The sequence below is a fragment of the Phalacrocorax aristotelis genome, chromosome 6 (genome assembly GCF_949628215.1).
Source record: "Phalacrocorax aristotelis chromosome 6, bGulAri2.1, whole genome shotgun sequence".
NCBI classification, from domain to species: Eukaryota; Metazoa; Chordata; class Aves; order Suliformes; family Phalacrocoracidae; genus Phalacrocorax; species Phalacrocorax aristotelis.
This window is the reverse complement of record NC_134281.1, coordinates 59,742,969-59,764,838: the sequence shown is the minus strand read 5'-3', so window position 1 is coordinate 59,764,838 and position 21,870 is coordinate 59,742,969. Positions and strand designations below refer to the sequence as shown.

Below are 21,870 nucleotides of genomic sequence, written 5' to 3'. Positions count from 1 at the left end.
TAGAAAATAAAACGATTATTTAATGTTAGGCTGCAGTATGTCTGCATGCTAAAATTACGCCTTATTTTCTTTACGAAACTAACACCAAACCTGCTACATGCTCCCTGTATGATTGCTATTTTGATATTGAGATCTAAGAGATCAAATTGATAGGAGAATCATTAAGGGAAAGACACTTTAAAAATTAATCTGTAGGATTTCTCATTAGTGTGAGAGCATACTGTTTATTGCAATAATTACTGCTGTAGTTAGATGCAGTGGAGAACAATGTCAAGTGAACTGAATATTATGAACGGTGGAAAGATATCCAGTCGTTCCTCATTACGGATGGTTTCAAACGTACCTTCTGCTTCTTTCTTTGTCGAAAGAACCTTGCCAAAAAGACTGCCTGATTTCTGAAGATGAAAAATGCTAAATATGAGATTTTCACACTAAAAGCAATTTGGCATATCTTCAAAAACTATCAGAGAATTTTAACGGTGGTGGTCATAAGACTTGTCCAAGCTATTAAAAAAAAAAGAAACAAACAACCAATATTTAAAGACTTGAAATGTCTCAGAAGTTGCACCTTTGTTACCCTAAACAGAAAAAATACTTTATTATCTGCCATAATGCTGGTATTTACTGTTGAGACTGCATCTATATGTAGCAGAATTTTAAAAATGGTATATTCCACACTGTGGGATTTTGTATCAGAAGCAACTGTTTCTTTTAACACGCAAAAATGTAGTTTGCTTTTTAATAAGGGTATGCAGTTTGTTCTCCTGTAGGTGTTAAAACCTGTACAATTACCTTGGTGCTCTGGTCAGTGTTCATTCACACGTGACTGATAGGAAAAACAAAAATTGATGTAACTTGTCGTTATTTATTAAAGCGTTCTTCTTTTCTCAAAACAGATTTAAAAAATGTCATCAAGGAGCTCTGAATCTCAATGACTTCTAAATTTACTGGTTCTGTTTACACGTTATTTTTCCTTTAAAAATGTCCTGCCTCCAAGTTCAACAGCAGTCTAAAAATGAAACTTTTCTTTTTTACTGTCATATTAATGCCTGTGACAAGAAGTCTTCAGCTGACACTCAACAATCTCCCTGATACTCAGTGACTCAGTCTAAAGTCCAGGTAACCCTTGAGTTGCCTTCGCTCTTCAGAACAAGCGTGAGTAAAGATAGCAAAAAAAGGCTGCTGTAATTTCACCTGAGAGTACAACGAAGTTGGAGGCAGACTTCTCATTGGTCATGGTAGCTTTTGAATACAAAATATCAGAAAGCTTTTGTTAAACTAAGGCGGGCAACAGCTCCTCACTTGGTGGTCCAGTGGAGCACCCAGGAATGAGGGATAACTCGGTGGTTCTGGCATCGCCTTGGAGGCTTGGATGCAAGTGGGTTTTGTGCTAAAAGCTGCCAATGTGTTCTGTGCCTTAGTCCTTCCTCGTCAAAACTGAAGTGATATTTTTTTCCCTATAGCTTTGATGGGGCGAGAAGTACGAACCAAGAGTGAGAGGTGCTCGGGTGCTGCGTTGATGACGACTGCCTAGGTAATCGTAGGGGATAAACAGCCTGTTGTACGGGTGTGAGCTCGCCGTGCCTGAGTTCAGAGCCGGCTCTGGGTAGCACAGAGTGAGGCTGTGGTTACCAGAGTGCTGGGTCTGTGATAATAAGCCCTAGGGAGAGCACGCAGGGAGAAGTGATCCTCGAGTAGACAGTTTAGATCTCTCTTGTAGAATCACAGACTTGCTGAGATTAGAAGGGACATAGGGAGATTGTCTAGTCCGATCCTCTTACCCAGGACAGCGTTGACTCGAGCAGCTAGCTCTGAGCTGCGTCTAGCCAGATATTGAATGTCTCCAAGGATGGATGCTCCACAGCCAGACTGGGCAAATGGAAAACAGTAGACGTGTCAGCATTGTGCTGAGCCTAGGTTCACTGGCAGAATCAGAAATGGGCAGAGCTAATTCTTCCACGTGTGGTTACGGGCACTGACCTCGCTATGCCTCTTCCAGATCCAAAGGGAAGGGTTTTGACACTTTGCTCCACGTCCCCAAGGGTGCCAGACCTGAACAACGCTGAGGGTTGGGCAACACGCTGCGAGACACACTGAGAGGTTTGTTGTATTCTCAGGGCTGCCGAGGAGACGTCTTAAAGCGTAAGGCTCTTTGACTTGATTTAGGGAATGACATTTCTGCATTCAAAACTGTGACCGACTTACCATTTTCAGGGTGAACTCTAATCTCTGGAGTCACAATGCAGCCAAGGTTTGTGTTAGCAAGAAGTCATGGGTTACAAAATGGTATTTTTGAAAACGGCTCATTGGTTCACGATGCTTGGTTCGGGTATCGCTTAGTGCTTTTGTCTGTTGGGTTAGTGAGGCAAAAGATGTGTCGCTCATTTTAAAGCTATGCTAATAAGGCTAGGTCCTGAGCCTACAAAAGAAATGCTGCACGTCCCTCTTGAAGGAATAGCGATCTGCAACAGGGCAGAAAAATTCAGACCAGCTGTGTTATAATAATATGGCAGAAATAAGTTTGTCAAGTAACCAAAGATGCACCAATACGAGGATTTAGTACAACACAGTGTGCGCTTTCATCAAATGTAATGTGAAATGAAACACTTGCGTTTTGGAATATGACTCGAAATGTGGAAATGTGGCATTTTTGGAAAATGGGCAAATTTATGTTAGTGTATTTACAACAGAACTGTGGGTCTCTGAGCCGTAAATGCTGGCCCAGAATTAGCGTCTGTAGCATTCTGAAACACTTGGGCTCTTGGGACGGGTTGGGCTTGAGGAACTGGGCCTAGCAAGGTTAAGTGTCTGTGCTAGTAATGCTCGGGCCTGTTGGTTTTACTTTTTCTCTCCCTTTTTCTTAATCCACATTTTCCCCCCTTATATCCCCTCCCCCCACCCGGGGATACAGTGTGTCAGTAATTTAATTTCTTATTTCTCCGAGAATAAGGTGATAATGTCATACTTTATATTCATGGTAAATTAATAAAATATTTAATAGATACTAGCACGAGCCATTATGAACTGACTGTGTAAGAAGGTGGAATACTTGAGGGCATTTGTCACACATAATTCATGGATGCCGACTAAACTGATTTCGGCTCAGTTGAATGGTTGAGACGGTTTGCGTTCCACGCCTCGCCTTACGTCCGTTGTGAGAATACAGAAAGTGCCGGAGCTTGTGAATGTTTTGCCTTAATAGATAGAAAGGGAACATTAAAGCACAACATCTAAAAATAAGTCCGATTTGTTTGTTCTGTTGGAACAGGAAAATTATTTGAGCTATTCATTGTTATTTGTGATGTTTGTATTGCGAACTCTGGTAGTAATGAGATAGATGCATTAACGATGACCCTTATGCCTCCAGAAATGATGGTGACCCATTAGTGTCGCTCTCGCAAAGCAGTACCGTGAGCTATAGCTGAATGATTATTTGGCTGAATCTAAACCCAAAATACGATGTTTAAATTTTTCAATGGGGCCTGCCTCTATTTGAGATTTATCTCCACGCAGCAACTTAGGCTTATGCTATGGAAAAAGTGTGTGTTAGAGGAGGATTAGGACAGGTATAATGTTACTGGTGTGGCAGTAATAGGATTCATCCAGCGAAGGAATGGCTTCAGTTTAAAATATACGAATAGGTAGTGCTATCAGGAGCTATTCAGAAAAAATAGCTTTATATTTTCATGCTAAGCAGAAAAATGCTGGTGATAGTATAGTACGCTCACCCGGCTGATGTTGAGAAATATGTCAGGAGGTTGTGCAGAGCTATTCTCGGGTTCAAAATAATCACCCTAGAATTCCATTTGACTGTGTAACATTTTTTATCTTCACAAAGGCAACAAACATGCAATGTAAAGTATAAATTTAATGCATATTTTAATTATGTGCTAGAAAATTACTAATTTGCACTAATGATAGGGAGACCCTTTTATGAATTACTGAATTGTGCAAATTAGCGAACAAACACAATTAAAAAAAAGAATAATGTATCACGTAGGGTACTCGATCTGTTTTGATGTTTGTGGCTCAGCGTTAACTGTTTTACGCTAGTCCATCATCTTGCACCGCGCTCGTGAACGTACTCAAGTGTATTTTAGCAAAGATCCTGCTGTGCTATCAGTAGAGCGTGTTGCCAGAGCAGCGTCACTCCTTCCTCTTTGCTGAAAAATGGGAGGGTTATATTGCCTTATGTAATGTATTGTGCATATTTCTACTGCTGGTATATCGTAGGATCCTATAAATCCTGAGGCGTGAAGCTGCTGGAAGTTATCAGATGCATTCATCAAACCCTAATGCTTCTGGGTTAGCAAAAAGCGTCGCTAAAATCACAGCGTCTAAGCCTGGGATGCAGGAACAATTGGGAAGTTGCTGATGTGGGCTGTGCGTGGTCTTGTGTGGGGAGAGGAGGTACTAACGGAGGGCGCTTTGTACCAGCTCCTGGCCTTTCTGGAACGGCTCTGCGTGACTTGCCCGAGGAGCGCAGTGTTGGGATCTTGGTGGAGTACTTTTTCCAGATATCAGTTTTAACATATTTCTGTAATTGTTTTCAAATAACTGCGTAAAAAAGAATTACCAAAAGGCAGACATATGCTTATTTGTAGCAAGAGAAACTACCTACCAAACGAGAATATTTAAATCCTTCCAGCGGGTTTTTGAAACTGCAGAGCCTTTGGGAAATGGGAAAGTACACTTTTTCAGTTGCTCTACATTTGCAGTCGTGGGATTGCTATATTCGGTGTAAGTCTAACAATTTCAACATATACAAAGGCACGCAATGCCACATATTCAAGAAAAGTGATCTATCAAACCATGGTGAATCAACAGATTAATGACTCTTTTATTCATCCTAAAATTCCTCTGAGCTGCATTTCTCTGAAAAAAACCCATTTCCTTTAATATTTTCCAGATAGCACTTAACTGCTGAGCCATCCCAGAAACGTATTCATTCTTGTGCCGTTACCTTCGGTATGGGGGGACATGTGAGAAACACTTTGTCTTTTATATAAATCTTCTTAAAATGATGTGAAAATTCTTCCTACTCAGGTTGTAAGGGTAAAACCCAAAATGCAAGATTTTTTTTGTGCCTTCCTTTTAGCAACAAATGTTTGCCCTGTGTTTGCAAACACAGCTGAGCTGCTTGCGGTCTAGTTGCCACCTCAGCCTTCTTGACGTTAGCAGGCCAGTGCCTTTTCTGTGCTCAGCTAGTAGGTGGCGTTTTCTTCGGCCATATACATCCACCTAAAAGGCCATGCTATAGCATTTAGAAATGAGACCCTTTTAAAAACATGTTCAGGTGGTTGTATTTGAAAATCCTTGTATATAATACTCCCATATTTTCGATCATTTGGGAGCTGCTCTTTCCATAGAACCACAGAATCATTAAGGCTGGAAAAGACCTCTAGGATCATCAGGTCCAACTGCCAACCCAACACCCCCAGGCCTCCTAAACCGTGCCCTGAAGTGCCACGTCTACGTGTTTTTGAACCCCTCCAGGGACGGTGACTCCCCCACCTCTCTGGGCAGCCTGTTCAGACTTTAACTAGAGTCCTTTTATTTACCCTAATTTTGGAGAGACTGGCAAGGTGCTAAAAATACGGATTTAATTTATAAGGAAAATGAATCTGTGCGTCACTTCTGTAATCAATAACTTGAGAGATATACAAACTCTTAAACTCTAAAGTTTGCTTATCTCTGGAAAACCTCAACTGCAGGTAGACAAGCAGATACAAATTTGCCATTTTTAAAGGCCATTACTCAACATACTAGGAGAAACTGCAAAGCCAGTGTAAACCTGTGAGGTCATCTAGTCCAGCCTTCTGTCCGTGTAACTTTACAGTTGGTGAGACTTTAAGGGTTGAAGAGCTATCTTATATCCCCAATTCGGTAGTCTGCCGGTAGGAGGTTTTCTATTCTGGCTGAATGAACCTGTGATAAGGCAGAGGTATGGAGAGCCGTGCTTCTGTGAACCAGCCTTGCCGTCAGGAGAGTCAGGCTCTAAATTTATTTGGTGACCACTCAGCTAGATAGAAAGTGAACCTGCGTATTGCCGTGACTGTCTCCATAAGTTTTGGTTAAAAAAAAAAAAAAGCGAGCCTTTTGTGTGTAAATTCTATATTGGTTTCACGTACATGTCAATAGTTTGTAGAGTGACTTTTGGCCGCGTCATTTATTTACATCATCAGAATGTGAATGTTGTAAAATTCTTCAGAGCGAAGGTGATTATAGCAAAATTTAGAGCACGTACGTACCGGTCATTCAGTCTTAATGACTTAGTGTATTTACTTCCTAGTAATCAAATAAGACCAAATTTTCAACTGGCTGCTATTGGAATGTTACTTACACCTTTAAACTCAGGATATTAAGAATGCAACATTGATTTGTAGTGTAAGTTGTAGAGGATTTCTCTTTGCTCTGTGCTGACCTCTGTAGTTTGCCCATATGATTTCTGTTATTGTACCGTAAAGCTCTTTTCATTTGCTGAGGGGATACTGGTTTTGAATTTTTACTTTTTGAATAAATTTAAGGTAGAAAAGCAAAGCCAAATAATTCTCTCAAACAGCCAAGCCTACAAGAAAATGCCACCTTTTTCTTTAAAGATGCTTATGCATTAGGGGTATATTATTTTCCTATGGCTAAAAAAAAAATGTATAAATGGTATGCAGGATGACATGATTTAGAAAATGAGAACCAAACAGCAAGCATATTCCCTTTTTTCTGGGTCTTGTTGGCTAGGCACATTAACAAGTGACAGTGTCGCTTGTTAAGGTGTCTTAGACAAACCTCTGTATTTGCAAAAGGAGATGGAAGACACGTGCAATTTCGAGAGAAAATATTAAATCTTAGAATTCTCTGCTGAATTCTTGCAGTTTCCACACCAGCAGATCCTCTCAGGGAAGAGACATGAGGAGTGGCACGCGGTTCTCAAATATGTGGCTGCATTAATTTTAAGGTGAGGAAAAGAGTGAGGACGCTGGAGCTGTTCCTACTAGTCCGGGTGCTGGGAGCTCACTCCTGGAAGACTTGCGTTAGGTTGGTTTAACAAATCGCTTAAGGGCTTTCATTATACTCTAATGAACAGTCTAACTGAGCCATACCGGGGACTATGTATATTAAAATAAAGCACAGTTAAGCAGTCTGAGAATGAACTAGTGTGTTGACCGTCTGGCAGGACTGAGCTTTGCTAAGGGAGCTCTGGCTATGAGTTTTAAAATTTGGAATAAGATGGTCGACTGGGGTCAATAACTTACCTTCTGCATGGGAAGAAGCATCTTTATCAGGTTCGCAGTGGAAATGTGAATGACCTCTTAGTTTTTTCTGGAGTTCCAAACTGTAGTAGCAGCCAAAAAATGTATGTTTGTTTGGTTTTGGTTTTTTTTTTTTCCCCCTACAAGTCTGAAAACAAGGGAAACTGAAACTTTTGAAACTTTTATTTTGAATGCGGTGTTCAATGACGTAATTTTTGCTTTTGCCCGCTCCCAGAGCGCGCTTGGTGTAGGCTCAGATGTTCAGGTGACACCGGCAGCAAAGCCTGCACAAACCTCCTTGGTCTCTTACCCTCTTTCCTCCCTCTCCCCCGCACCCGTGCCCCTCGCTAACGGCGTGGCGGGCTTGGAAGCGGTGGGAACGCTTTGCGCCCAGAGCGCGGCGAAGCCTGCCTTGCAAGTGGCTGCGTTCTAGGTCGACAGCAGACCCGTTCGTGGGCAGACGGCGGGGTGGTGGTAGAGAGCCAGAGAATTCCTTGGAGCTCAGGTCCTAAAAAGAAAGGAAGTGTTAGCTTATTGTGCTGTTCCTGCCTTTCCCAAGTCTACTTCTCCGCAAAGGTTCTTTGTTTAAATCGCTCTCGTGTTAACTGTGGTGGAGGTGCTGGCGTGCCTAAATTGCAGGACAGATGAACGTCGGCGCTGTTGGTCTGGTCGTTAGAGCGTCAGTGGTGCTGTAGTGAGGAAATCGGTTTCTTCTGCGTTTGTAGTTTACAACTGAGAATGTATTCTTAAATTTTCAATTTATGCATTTTAGTTACGTTATCATAGGTTGTTTATATATGTTGTTATTCAAGTACTCAATGTTTTCAGTACAAATAAACGATAGATGCGTGCTCCCGTTGTTAAGGTTGTATTGTACGGAGTGCCGTTTGTAAGATTTCTGCAGGTGATGAAGGCATTTTGGGAGAAAAAATGTCTGTGACTGAACTTGTAAAGCGTATTGTTCCCGACGCGAACCCAAAGGAGTTTCGCTGACAGTAAGATAAACAGATAACAGGTGTTTCATATTTTGAAAAGGTAATTTACCCAGGGTAAGAATCATGCCACATAAAAATAATTCCTTCTCTCCTAAAAAGACTAGAAATAATCCTTGACGTAAGTCAAAAAGTCTGTAACACTTCTGGGAGAATAGGCCAGGTGAAAGAAGATTATTGTGTGCAGGGCAAGCTATAATAACAACTGTCAGTTCTGTCAACCCTTCTGTCTAAGGTCTATAGAGGATTAAAAGGATATTGAACATCATGTAACAGCTGTCTCCTGGGTGAAGGGGATCACTATTGTGGTGAACATCAATGTACCCGTTTAAAAAAACTCCGTAAGGCTAGGTGTGGCTGGGCCACGGGCGGTCGGCTTGGCAGATAAAGTGCTGCTTTCAAGGCCTTTGAAAGAGCACGGTCCGAGCTCTGAAGAGGCGGTGTCAGAGTCTTCGACGAGCGTGTCTCTCGTGTGTCCTTCGCACTGCTGGAACAGTATGGGATACCTTCAAGTTTGGCGTAATAGGCAACAAATTGTATTGTGTTCCTATGGTGTTGGGAAAATGTGAATTAATACTTAGTGTGAAATGTAATCAGTGTTTCCAGAGAAGGTGCAAGCTGACTTTTAACTCCTTTTATTTGTAACTCTTAAGGTTTAAATAAAACTACATTGTTGTCAGTAATAAAAGCTCGGACTCTACTTAGTTTTTCTGGGACGGTTTAATGGTTTTTGAACACTGGTTAATACTTCTGAAAACACAGCAATTTCATCCTGCTTAATACGAAACAAGAAAATGGGAACAATGCTTAGAACGAATATTGCTGTAAATCTGTAATATTTAAATTTTTTGTATTTGAAATTTTTTTTAAAAAAGAGTTCTGAAGTAAATGGGAGGAAATAGTCTACCCAACAGATCCTTTACTCAAAAGGTGCAGGTTGGTTGGTTTGTTGTGGTGGTGGTTTTGATGGGGTGTTTTTTGTTTGTTTGGGTTTGTTGATTTGTTTTGTAAGAATGAAGTATGAAAAATGGGTGGCTGTCCAGATTACGGAATGGATTTCCTGCGTATAGCTGAAGGTGGCCCTCCGATTCTTTAGTACAGACTTTAAAACTTGCAGCACCTGCCTTTCCGTAAGCATTCTTGTGTTTGGCCAGAGGTGTGGGGATAAAGGTAAAGCTGAAAATTAAACTCAGGATAAGTAGTTTTTTTCTTTTGAAAATGTATCCTGTGCTTTTGTACATTGCTAAGTTCAACTTTATTTCCTCTTACATTAATTTTAAATAACTAAATTTGGAAATCTGGGTTCCCAAATACCTTTTATTTCCTTGTACAAAGCAACAATCTTGAGGCCCGTTATCTACTAAGCCCTGCGGGAAGGAGTTTACAAAATCATTTCCAGAGGGCAGTGGTAACTTCTTAGCCAAGCACTTGTTGGCAGAAACTAGGCCATGGATTAGGTATAAGGTGTGAGGGCCGATTGCAGTACCTAAACTTAAATTCTAATTCTAATACGGTATTTCAAAATAGAAATTCAGGCACCGCATTTGTCGACTCTTCGGTTCGAATACCTCTGGCAACATTCAGCGTGTTCTATAACACTATGTAAATGCCGTCGCTTCTACAGAGCTCTTATAGGACTGTTTTAAACTTCTGAAGTAGAAGTTTATTCTTCTACTGGAAGTGTTCGCAGCAAGCTAAGACAGCAGAGTCTTCCATAGAGGATTTTTTAAAAAAAAGGTTAGAAAGAGATAGATATGCACTTACTCTTTTTTTTTTTTTTTTTAAAATCAAACCCAAATCCCAAGACCACCTGTCAGCTTTTAAAGCCAGCGGACAAATCAATGTATTGAATTTTTAAAGCTAATTGAAATGGATACCTAGCTTGTCATTCACGGGAATTGCAAAAATGCAGCGATTTAAATAGAACCTTCTTGAAGAGGTGCAGTAATCCTGCCCTAGTCCGGGACAGAATATCGAGAACGGGACCGACCAAAGTTCATTAGGGATGTGCCACATTATAAAGGGTGAGAAATAGCTGAAAAGATGAGAAGACCAGGAGCCTCCTGAGGACATCAGGTACTGTTTCCCATGATATTTTTCTGTGACAGACAGCACCCAAACTGGTAACTGCTGCCTGAGAATAACCTCCGGCTTCTGTGGGTGGAAAATAGGTTGGTCCTGCTGGGATCCAGAGCTGCTGTCTCTGTATTACCTGGAGCTAAAGCCTGACTTCCTCTCTGGCTACCTGACCTGGTGTGAACCTCGTGACACTAGTAGTGTCAAAAATGAGAATCGAAGCAGCGTTTGATGGACCGTGGTCCTGGATGGATCAGAAAGAGAAGATTATTATTTTTCATAGCCCCTTCCAACTGGAAAGAAACCTTTGTCACTTGGAAATGAATGCAAGAAATGGGAAGGTATAGCACTGAAATGAAGAATCAGGGATTCATTTTGTGTCTTAAGTTATAGAGGCTGAGGTGGAATAATTGCTGCGGGTAAAAGCGCCTAGATGGGTTTGACGGGAGAGAGCTATGTGGTACGCGAATCTGCCCGTACGGTCAGGCACTGCATGGGTGATGTATCCCATTTCAGATGTACCACTACGGAGGAAAAACAAATAGGTTTTGACACTCACTGGAGTTCATGCCTTTATACAATCTGAGAGCATTATATTCCTGCACCACGGCAATAATTTTTTGTGAGACATTATCATAATAACTTTGTTTTTGAAGTCAAAGAAGTCTCTGTTGTAGAGCAGGATATAACCAAAGGATTGTAAAGACAAAGCATAGATTTAAAGATGCTGCAAATAAATTGCCCTAGTAAAACTCCAAAGAAGAGGTAGGAGGTGAAAGGTATTCCATACAGATTCTAGTACTGGTGATGTTAAAACAAATATATTTTTAGTAATAATATTGATTTGGTGTGAGCTGCATATAACATAGTTAGAATAGAAATGTGAACCATTTATTTGATTTGATTGTTCACAGATTGAGTCTATGAGAAAGCACAAGATGGTTGAAATGATGTGTATTATATATATATTAAAAAACTGTTTTGATTTCTGATATGGCAAAAGGATGCTACAGCTTTACTGATTTGGCATGCGCTGATATCCATGCTTTGTGCTACCACATTCTGTAAGCTGCACTGCTTTTTCTATTTTTAATCAACTCTAATTTATGTAGCAGTTTTACTCTGTAACATTATAAATTGGAGAAATAAGATTAAAGCAATGATATCCAAGCTATATAAAATGAAGTGGGTGAAAGGCAGTGGTCTTTGGGGCTATGTTGCAATACGGTAAGTGAAAAATACTGTGTCCCAGTAAAATGACAGGAGGAATTTAAGAGCAGGTGGAATATAATTTCCCGTGGGCTGACTTGGAACCAGCTTCTCGCCATCGGGCGGTGCTCAGAGCACTGCCCCTGAGCTGGCTACAGCGCTCTGCCTGGCTGCGCTCCTGCCATTTAGCGAGGAGGTAGAATCATAGAACCACTGAGGCTGGAAAAGCCCTCTAGAATCATCAAGTCCAACCCCCAACCCAACCCAACACCCCCAGGCCTCCTGAACCATGTCCCCAAGTGCCGCGTCTACACGGTTTTTGAACCCCCCCAGGGACGGTGACTCCCCCACCTCTCTGGGCAGCCTGTGCCAGGGCCTGACCCCTCTGGCAGTAAAGAAATTTTTCCTAATATCCAACCTAACCCTCCCCTGACGCAGCTTGAGGCCGTTCCCTCTCGTCCTGTCACTGGTGCCCTGGGAGCAGAGACCGACCCCCCCTCATTATAGCCCCTCTCAGGCAGCTGCAGAGAGCGAGAAGGGCTCCCCTCAGCCCCCCCTTCTCCAGGCTAAACCCCCCCAGCCCCCTCAGCCGCCCCCCAGCACACTTGTGCTCCAGGCCCTGCCCCAGCCTTAGAGCAGGAACCTGCCTAAAATGGAGGTTCTGAAGGGCTGGATGGCAGATGGCAAAAACTCAGGAGGTGGACTGAAAAGTGATTGGTGCTCGCTCTTCTTCATTGGGTCATGCATTTTTTTAATGTTATCCACACTCTCCATTAAAATGGAGTTACGCTGAAGAATGGTAAGAAGTTATAGGACAGAGAAGTGCAGAAGTTTCAGATGAATGGGGAAAAGACTACGGAAGAACAGGAAGACGGCCAAGCAGATGCAGAGCGGAGCAGAGAGTTCCTGCTCTCAAGGGGGGATTCAGAAGTAGATGAGAAAAGAAGAATTATGGTCGTGTAGAGAGCCAAAGAAAAAAAGAGAAAGATGAGTCATTGATGAATGGAATGATTTGGAGTCTATGTCCATATGATTCACTACCTCTTAAGTGTCCGAAAATAACCTTGTCTGTAAGTGCCATTATTCTGCACTAGGGTAGGAGGCTTTTGTGTCTGAAGACTAACTTTCAACTCTGAGCATTTCTTCCCTTCAATAAAAAGCACCTCCCTCACACCTCCTGTAGCTGCCAGCAGCAGTGTCGTATCTGTCTCTAATCCTGTAGAGTGCCTCTGTTTAAAATTTGCTTCCTCTGGTCATCTGAACTTACTGACAGAGAAGTCGTCCCGTTTTCTGTGGGTCTGCAGAAGGCTTGCAGGACCCCCGGGTGACTGAAGAGGCGACAGTGATGATGTGGGAGTCTTTCCTTCTCTCTTCAGATAATGAACTAGTATTGCCAGTTTAGGTGGTACTGAATGTTTTGTTTCCTCCGATTCGTGTGCGTTGCTGACAGGCCGGGCATTTCTCTTTCCGCTGCCACATATCCAGGACCATGATGCCTGCTTGTTTTTATAGTCTGCATTCACTGCCTTTTATACGCTTTCTGATGCCCTTTCAGAAGTGTTCAGAGGCGTTTTTGGGGGGATTATATCTGTTTCTCCTATAGTCCAAAATTATGTGTTCCATAGTTGATTCTAATTTAAAATTATTTTCCCTTCACTGTTACGTTGCGCATACACAGCAGAGTTCTGTCTTGCATGTGAGGGTCCCTTCTGCTTCGTGACTTTGAATGAAAATGAATATTCTTCGAAGTATCATTTGTGTTTGCTACTCATCAAACCCTTACGTCAACCGTTGCTGTCATTTGGGATTTAAACCTGGCAACGAAATCTCCCCACTGCTTTATAATCTTTTTCTCCTCTTTTGTCCATTGTGAAATGTGATGAACAGGACGACAGAAGCGTGTAGGATTTTTTTGTTTGATTATTAGTTTTGGGTGTGTTTCTATTTTTTTTTTTTAATAAAGAAAATAATGGCAGCAAGCCTTTTACGGCTGCCAGAGGTAGGTTCTCACCAATGGCTTTCCATTGCAGGAGAGGATGGATTTTTATCCTGACATCTTTTAAATGAGTGTATATATGTCCAAGTCTCTGTTCTGTTCAGCTCTGCTCAATTGTCCTGGGCCCTGTTTAAGTCCGGCACGATCAAATGCGGAGAAGAAAGCCTAAGTTCTGCTAAATTAGCTGTAAGTGATTAAATGATTGAACCTCAAGAGAAAAAACCATGTGATGCTCTTCACTTCTGTCATCAAAGGCTATGGGCATTCAACTTGGGAATTACAGATTTATTTGGAAATCACAGATTTCTTTCTTTCTTATAGAGACTATCTGTTGGTCAGATATTTGAGCTTTAAAATAAAATACCAGGTAGTATTTCAACAATTAAACAATGAAAGCTATTAATTGAAAATTAGTCTTGGCTATGGCTTCCTTTTCCTCTTTTTCTTCTCTACGCAAGAGTAGAGAACTGGTTTCTGGTATCATTTTTTTCCTAAGGGAAAGATTTTGGTACAGAAATCTGTTCCTTTTTTAATGTTTCTTTTCCTCATTTGCTTTCTGTTCCTTTTTATGCATAGCCATACCTCATGGTTTCTTGCATCTTTTTTTCCCAACGGGTAGTATGCATTCCAGAAATTTGTAACTTATATTTCTTTACTCCATTTTTCTTTTTTATTACATCAGAAAAAAAAGTCACTACTTTTGGAGCGCCTTTTCCTTTTATTGTCTTCAGATGTTTGTAATCTACTGCCCTCTGTGTTGCGTGCTGGGGTCTTTTTTGTTGTTGGTTTGCTTGGGGATTTTTTTTTTTGTTTTTCATTGGTACCCATGCTATTAGAGGTCGATTGAATGAGTTGGGGTGTGTTCATGTGCTGTTTTAGGTGCTTATTTTGCACTGACAAAATTGGTAGACACAAATCCGATAGCGGATAATGCTGGGCTGCTGCATAAGTATCCTTTTCCTGCATTATTTTGTGCCTGAAAGAGAATTACAAGCATGCTCACCTTAAGCAATAAGTAACTTTAGCGTTGCAATATTTAAAAATAAGAAGTTAAAGATTTTAAGTTCACTGGGGATTCATATGTATAATTTAACACTGTTCAGTAAGAGATGTAAATTTTGAGCTTGGATGTGTGGGAAACGTGAATTTCTATCGTTATATAGTCACAGGCATGTCTATAAAGCTATGCCAAATGATAATATTTGCATAAATATTTATATAAATATGCTATACTTGCATAGCATTTGTAGGGGGTTTATATCTAACTTAATTTACCATTTCACAATGAGGCTGAGTTGAACCAACAGCTAAGTGCTTCCAGAATGGGAAATAGCATTCCTCTCCTTTGAGTTCCTCGCCTTGGGGTTTAGTGGTGCAAAGACTGTGGTGTTGCCCTTTACATGGAGATCGATATGCATACGAAGTGAATACGTGTCTTCTAAGGTTCAGCATAGCCTAGGTGTTTCTAAAGAGATGCTGTTCCATAAACAAATGGGGAAAAACTGATAATAGGGTGTTTTCTGGCAGTTGGAAGGATTTTTCTATATTTTTACGAAGAAATGCTGAGGTATGTATTCTGAGATGAGCATAGGTTAGCCTTTGTCTAATGCCCTGTAATTTTAAGCAGTCCAGAATAGTATGACCATTTAAAACATGGCTGGGCTTTTTTTTAATAGTGAAGGTGTAGCTCTTCATTTAAATCTGGTAGGAGCTAGCAGGTGAATTAGAGAAATTGAATCTACATTTCTAGTTTTATTCACATGATTTTGAACTAAAACCATAGTAATGGCATAACCTTGTAAAATGGAAGGTGGGGCTTCATAGGGTGGGAGGACAGGTAGAGAAAAAGGAAAGAAGTGTAATACTTAGTGGTTCTTCATATGGGGACATGCATGCAGAATTGAAGCTCATGGTAATTGTCGGCGTATTCGCTTCAGCACGGTGTTTTGCCTGTGATTTTTTGAACGGATCGATCACTCGCAGCAATTTATGTAATAACTTTCTGGTGGGCGATTTTACTATTTTATTTATGTTTTTTGCCTGGTTCCCCAGAATGCAATACCTTTGCTCCTCGGTACAGTAAATGCACTCTGTAATATCTGTTATGGTATGGTCAAAGGATAATTTATTGTCAGATAGAAGAATAGGTCAACACTAATGTCACTTGATGATCAACCCCCCAAGTTTAATAAAACACCTCACCAGCACGCATTCTGCACAGTGCTTGATGTTTTATTGGGACTACAGTACCTTCCAGTACCTAGCTATAGCGGGAGTGTAATTACTGAGCTGTCAGGGTGATAAGTGGGATTAATGGCAGCCTGGTGCGCTTCAGTCTGCAGAGTGCTCGCAGAATCGGGAGACGGTATTATTATAAGAGAAAGTCTGGACTGGCATATTCATGGCACCCTCTCCTCCTCCCCAAAGCTCACGTTCAAGTTGGCGTTGCCCGCCTCCCCCAGTAGCTGACATTTTCAACAGCTGTTATTTGAGAACCGGCTCAAAAATCAAAAGAGGAATAATTTGCTGAAGACGCTTTTGAGGCACGACGGGTCATCTGGGCTCTGCGTATCCTGCTAGGTGCCGTTCCGGTCAGTTTTGACATGAGATAGTTCTATAAATAATCCACAGAAATGTGGTTTGTGTTAGCTGCAATTCTTTTGGTCTTGGACACAGGACTGTTGTTGTGTTTTAAAGGAAACCGCGTTCTGGAAAGTGAAGAGCAGAAGGTCATAATGGGATTGACGCCTTTTTTAAACACGTGGTTTTCCACTTCTGTTATTTCCTTACTGCCCATTCAGGCAAAATGATCACCCGAGCCCTCACAGTGGTGTATTTAGTCTAGTGTATTTCCTTTCTTTCTGGCCTCTAGTACTAAAACTTTCGGTCTGCTTGGAATGCGAAGCGCATCCTCTTGACTCGGTGCTCTGGCCACGTGAACCCTTCGAGGTCCCCGCTGGCCTTCGCTTGTGAAGGCATTGGTGACGTGCGCCCGTCAGTGGGTGGTGCTGGGCAGGGGAATGTTTACCTGCCCCGGCTAAACCTGCCCGTGCTCTTCTGCCAGAGCCCTCTGACACCCTGACTAGCTGAACTAGTAACCCAGCGTCGTGCTGAACCCCGGTTTGGCTTTATCAGGTTTCCCAGCTTTGGCAGCCTGTGAGGACTGTTTTCCTCTAAATATTTCCTTTGGGACCTTTTCCCCATGCCTAGTTCTGTGAGAAAATCCAAACAGCAGCTACCACATGTGCCTTCAAATTTTGCTGGTGCCACGGTGTCTGCAATACCCAGCTCGATGATAACGAGTAGGAAGATGAAAGGCTAATTAATCTTTTGCTTAAATGGCTTCACCTTCTCTCTTATTCCACCCTTAACTGGGAAGAAAAAAAAAAAAGGAGAAAAAAAGAAAAAGAAAACAAAAGGCATGCGTGTGATTGACAAAGCCAGGCCAGTTTGTCACTGCACGTATTTCAGGCATTTCACTCCTTTCAACGTGCTTTTCATTTCTTTGTGCACAGGCCTCTTGCAGCTTTTCTGTGTTTGAAAATGTTCTGTTCCAGCCAGTTGTTGTTGTCTGTCACCAAGTAACGATAATTAAGGTGGACTTGGGGAACTTATGTAGATAGTTGTGCTCAGATAATATGTAAAAACCAGATTTTATTTCATTTCCCCATAGATTGTTAAACCCACAATTTACATAAATTCTGTATGTCAGTAAAACAATGTTGAAAGAGCATCTGGAATAACTTAATAAATTCTGAGATAATTAAGCGGGTGGCATTTGACCTATGATAATCATTGATATGTAAAACCAAAAGTGTGTACAAAAAAATACCTTCATGTTTAATAGAGAACCATTTTACTTCTCCAGCTGACTTTCACCTTTTTTGGTTAGGTTTGCTTACTGCAAATTGCACAGACTACCCTGCGGGTGTAATCCTTAGATGGGACTTGTGCGAGCACCCAGACCGGGGCATCCTCATGGACGACTATGCAGGAAGAGACAATAAATCTTGGCTACTTAGTATGTTTTACTATACGCTTAGGTTTTGTCATTAGGGATGACAAGAAGAGGGTCTTTGGGATTTCAGTTGGGAGTATGCATAAGCCTACCGAATTGTTTTCAGAGGTCACAGACATATGACAGGAAACTCATAGAAAAGTGACTTGAAAATTTATCAGCCGTTCTTATGCTTTGGCACATACAGGACAAAGTAATTCCTTCCTCTGTGGAAATACTGCTGCTTTTGTCTGTCTGATTGTCCAACATCCAGAATTTAATCCACGGTGACTCTTCCAGAACTTTGTTAATAAATTCAGATTCACAGCACAGATGTTTTTTGAATAGAAAAATGGAATGGTCAGAAGTTTCGCAATCTTGGATTCCAGGGAAAAAACGACTTCTGTGTAATTAAACGTTGTTTTGTAATACTTAGTCGCGCGCGGTCCGTGGGTTTGTAACCGCACCCCACTGCCTTCCCGTGTGAGGTGGGGTCAACAGAACGCAACCAGTGTTGAACGCAAGTCAATGGTGATCATGCAGCGCTTTGAGGTTTTTAATTAGAAATTTTAAGAAAATGCTCTGTATTGTTCCTTTGTGGCTTATCTTCTACCATGCTAACTTGAAAACCCTATGCTATTGGCAGCAGTCGTATGCCATGTCTCCTTGACACATTTTCCCGTATTCCCCTAGGTGCCTAAAGTGTGCAGATGCCCCCTGTCAGAAGAGTTGCCCAACTAATCTGGACATCAAGTCATTCATCACGAGTATTGCAAACAAGGTAACGTCGGGCTTGCAGTAGTACGTGGAAGCAGATAACGGCGGTTACTTGCAGCTCTGTTAGTGAGATTGCATTTCAAGGTTTATCTTTGTAAAGTCTTAAAAAAAAAAAAAAAAGTGTTCACAACAGATGCTTTAAAGTTCAACAGTCATCTAATTTTTAATTGTTTTTGCTGCTGTTCTGTGCCCGTACAGAGAGTCTGTAGTGCAAATCTACTTCTTCCTGTCACTTTTGCTGTAAAGTTCTTTGTTTTGATGGTTTTCAAATATAATGATATTCAAAAGACTGAGCATTGTGATGTAATTATTTAAATTTGCTGCTACCTGAGGTATTGCAGTTACAAACCTTTTCTTGCATATTTTATCTTTTTTTTAAAGAAGTTATTATTGTTAAGATTTGCTTTGGGCAGAAATTTGGCATGGGGGTGCTCATCTCAAGGAATGTTCTCTTGTAGTTTGTAGTAAGAGGCTCTGGTTAATGCAAAAGCAGTCAGTCACTTGGACTGTTAATGAAATACTACAGGAATAAATTGAACCCCTCTTTGGAGTTACTGTACCTTTTCCTTTCTTAATAGGCTATTATACTATAATCATGGCGGAACCTTAAAAACATTATTCTGATTTGTGGTTTACAAATGACTTTTAACAGTCAGAAATAGAAATAAATAAAGATGGCTGCAAAGTTGATAAGACAAGATTAATTAGGCTGCCTGGGATAGCCTAAAGACGACTGGATATTGATTGCCCCCTACCTTTTAAAACTTCTCATCTGCGGAATCATTAGCTGCCGTGTGATTTATTTGTCTGTATGAGCCCAACTAGACTCCTAATCTGCTGGGGGTCCTACAGAGATTTTCTGGATGCATTTCGTGCTCTGCCGTGTCTCACTGTTAGATGCAGGTAAAGCTGGAGCGAGGTGGGCAGCAAGCGGCACTGCCACGTGCGAGCTACCGGCCTCGTTGCTTTCACCGCGCCGTGTGTTGTACGGAGAAGACACTGGTAAATTCTGCACCTTAACGAGACACGTTAAGATAAGAGGAGATATTAAGATACACATATCAATTATAACGTAACTGTGTGTTGATGTGGTTTACAGTGATTGGCGTGATGCCCAGCATCTGCGTATAGACAGTTTTCTTATATAATCTCTACCCTGTCAGTGCAGCATTTATTTTCATGAATGTAGGCATCTGTTTGCAACCACAGTACGGTACGCGGCATATTGCTGTTTATTGCCTCTTCCAGGCATCGTGAAACAGGCGAACGGAGCAGAGAAGGTAAGAACGGTAATGAAACTGCTAGCCTCCATCTCATCGCTGGGCTGTAGTTTGTTTAGGAAACCTAAAGCCAGTTTCATGAAGGTATTTTACCAGGGTGCTCTTTTCTTATTAAGGATTAGTTACGCTACTGCTTTGGGTAGGATAGGGAGATGAGTTATTGAGGAAAGAAAAAGCGCCTGATTATCAAAACATAAAAGCTGGGAGCAAGGAACCAGGAAAGATGGACTGAAGGCTGCAACAGAAGGGGTCAGAAGAACAACTAACACCAGCAGCATCCTGGAACGAGAAATTTGGTGGGTCTTTCAGACTCTGATAGCCTCAGAGATGATATGCCCCTTTGTGCCTTGGCAGAAGGGGTAATTCGGTTTAAAAACTGATTCATTCTGAAGTCTGTGAATCCATTACAGAGCAGAGAAGATCAAGGTGGGGTGACTGCAGAGCTTCGAGAGTTGTATTTCAGCAGAGGTATACTGGAATAGTATTAGGAAAATACCTGAAAGGTGTGAAGTCTTTGCCTGCTGAAGCCAACGGGTGCCCTCTCACAGGTTTTAAAAGGGCCAGATTTCACCTGTCAGATGGTCAGTGAGGTGGATCAACCCTATAGAGGTTGGGCTGCTGGATGATAACTCTTTTAAGTCATGTTGGAAGCTGCAGGTTTTGCCCTGAGCAGGTGACCAGATTGCTTGCTGGTTTATCAGGAAATCCTGCTTTGGAAGAGAATTGCAGTATACTACTAATCTCTCAGGAGATTGAACAGTCTTTATGGAAAAACTTAAGTATCTTAGGTTACTGAAATGTACTTATAGCCTTTCTTTTTGCACCCTATTCCTATACATCTGTAGCTTCTGTATCCACTCTGAAACTTGTTTTTAGAAAAGGTAACTGCTTTTATGCCATGTTGATGCCTGATAATCGCACAGACAGCAGGAAACATTCACACACAGGCAGTTTGAAAAAGTCCGGGAGTCGGTTTCTGCTAGCCGAGATGCTAGGGTGGGAACCGGCATGGCTAAAATCAGCGCTGCTTCTGTGAAATCCGGTTCCAAGTGTGAGTTTACGTAGAGTCTTACTTACCCTTTGCTTTCTCTCCTTACCCTATTGGAAGGAATCTAATATAGCACGGTTGTGGAAGCGTTTCTCTGCAACGGCTCTGACGCTGGCTTTAGAAACAAACAAACAAAGAGGAAACCAAACCAAACAAACCTGAAAAACTAGACGTGAGGAAAAACCTGCAACCAGATGTGCTCAGCAAATAGCTGAAGTCATGGGCTGGGGAACAAGGCTGGGAAGTCCTGCATACTTGTGGCCTCCGTGTCAGTGGCTGTGCCTCCTGTAATTCAGGTACCACGCAACTTCTCAGGGAAACAAACAGTGCGTAGCGGGGACCCAGCCTTCACTGGATGGCTGCAGTCTGCAAGGCTGAATTTTCCTTTTCGTGAATTAGTTTCTGGTGCCTTTGCTAGAAAATATTTCTATTATTACAAATTCTGTTCTTCAGAAAAAGTAAAATCTTCTGGTTTCCTTTATTAATAGGATTTTTTCCTAGGTGCGGGTACGTACTACTGATTTTTTACACTGCTGCGCTTTGAAACTCCTTGCTTTCTGCCAAGCAAGCAACAGATTTAAGGTGGAAGTTGAGACAGGGGTGCCAAAAGTTGAAATGCCTCACCTGAAGTCATGACCCCGGCAGAGTCCGTGTGAGCGCCCGCTACCGTGGCTGCTCCCGCTCTGCGGCCGTGGTGGGTGGGCTACCTGCCCACGGGCTTTTAGGGCAGATGGAAAACGACAACGGCGAGCTTTTGAAAACCACACTAAAACTGCTCACATAGTTTTGTAAGTTTTTTGTGGAACCAGTAAGTAATTTTTCGCTTTGTCGTGCATTTTTTCCTAAACTTTTATTGAAGTAACCATTCGGAAATCGTTCGGCGATCTGCTTGCTGAATAGTTTTGTGTTATTGTCGTAAAAGTGTTTACTTCACATGATTGAGGATATTTTACGTCGTTGAAAATCCTTTTCAAAATCTTCAATCTTTTTTGCTGTTTTCCCCTTGTAAATAAATTTCTTTTTCAATCCAAAAAGCTTACAAATATATCTAGTAGCTTCTAGACAAAATAAATAGCTGAAGCGTAGAACATTCAGGTACCTGAGGTCAATAAATCCAGGAGATCGGGGTACGCTTTCTAGGCTGATCGAAGTCCCTCTCCTGCTTCTGAGTCTGTCTTCATCACTCACTTGAGAAACTCCCTTCAGCGGGTTACCCTTCTACATGTTTGGAGGAGATTCAGTTCAGTA

At 41.7% G+C, this 21,870-nt stretch overlaps 1 protein-coding gene across 3 annotated transcripts in view; it reads left to right on the top strand.

The window, feature by feature from the left end:
• DPYD (dihydropyrimidine dehydrogenase) overlaps positions 1-21,870 on the top strand; it is a 368,160-nt gene that overhangs the window by 82,030 nt on the left and 264,260 nt on the right. For all 3 annotated transcript variants that reach the window (XM_075098192.1, XM_075098193.1, XM_075098195.1), the window contains one exon: positions 18,211-18,298. In XM_075098192.1, the coding sequence (XP_074954293.1) occupies positions 18,211-18,298 (88 nt within the window). The remainder of the gene's footprint in view (positions 1-18,210; positions 18,299-21,870) is intronic.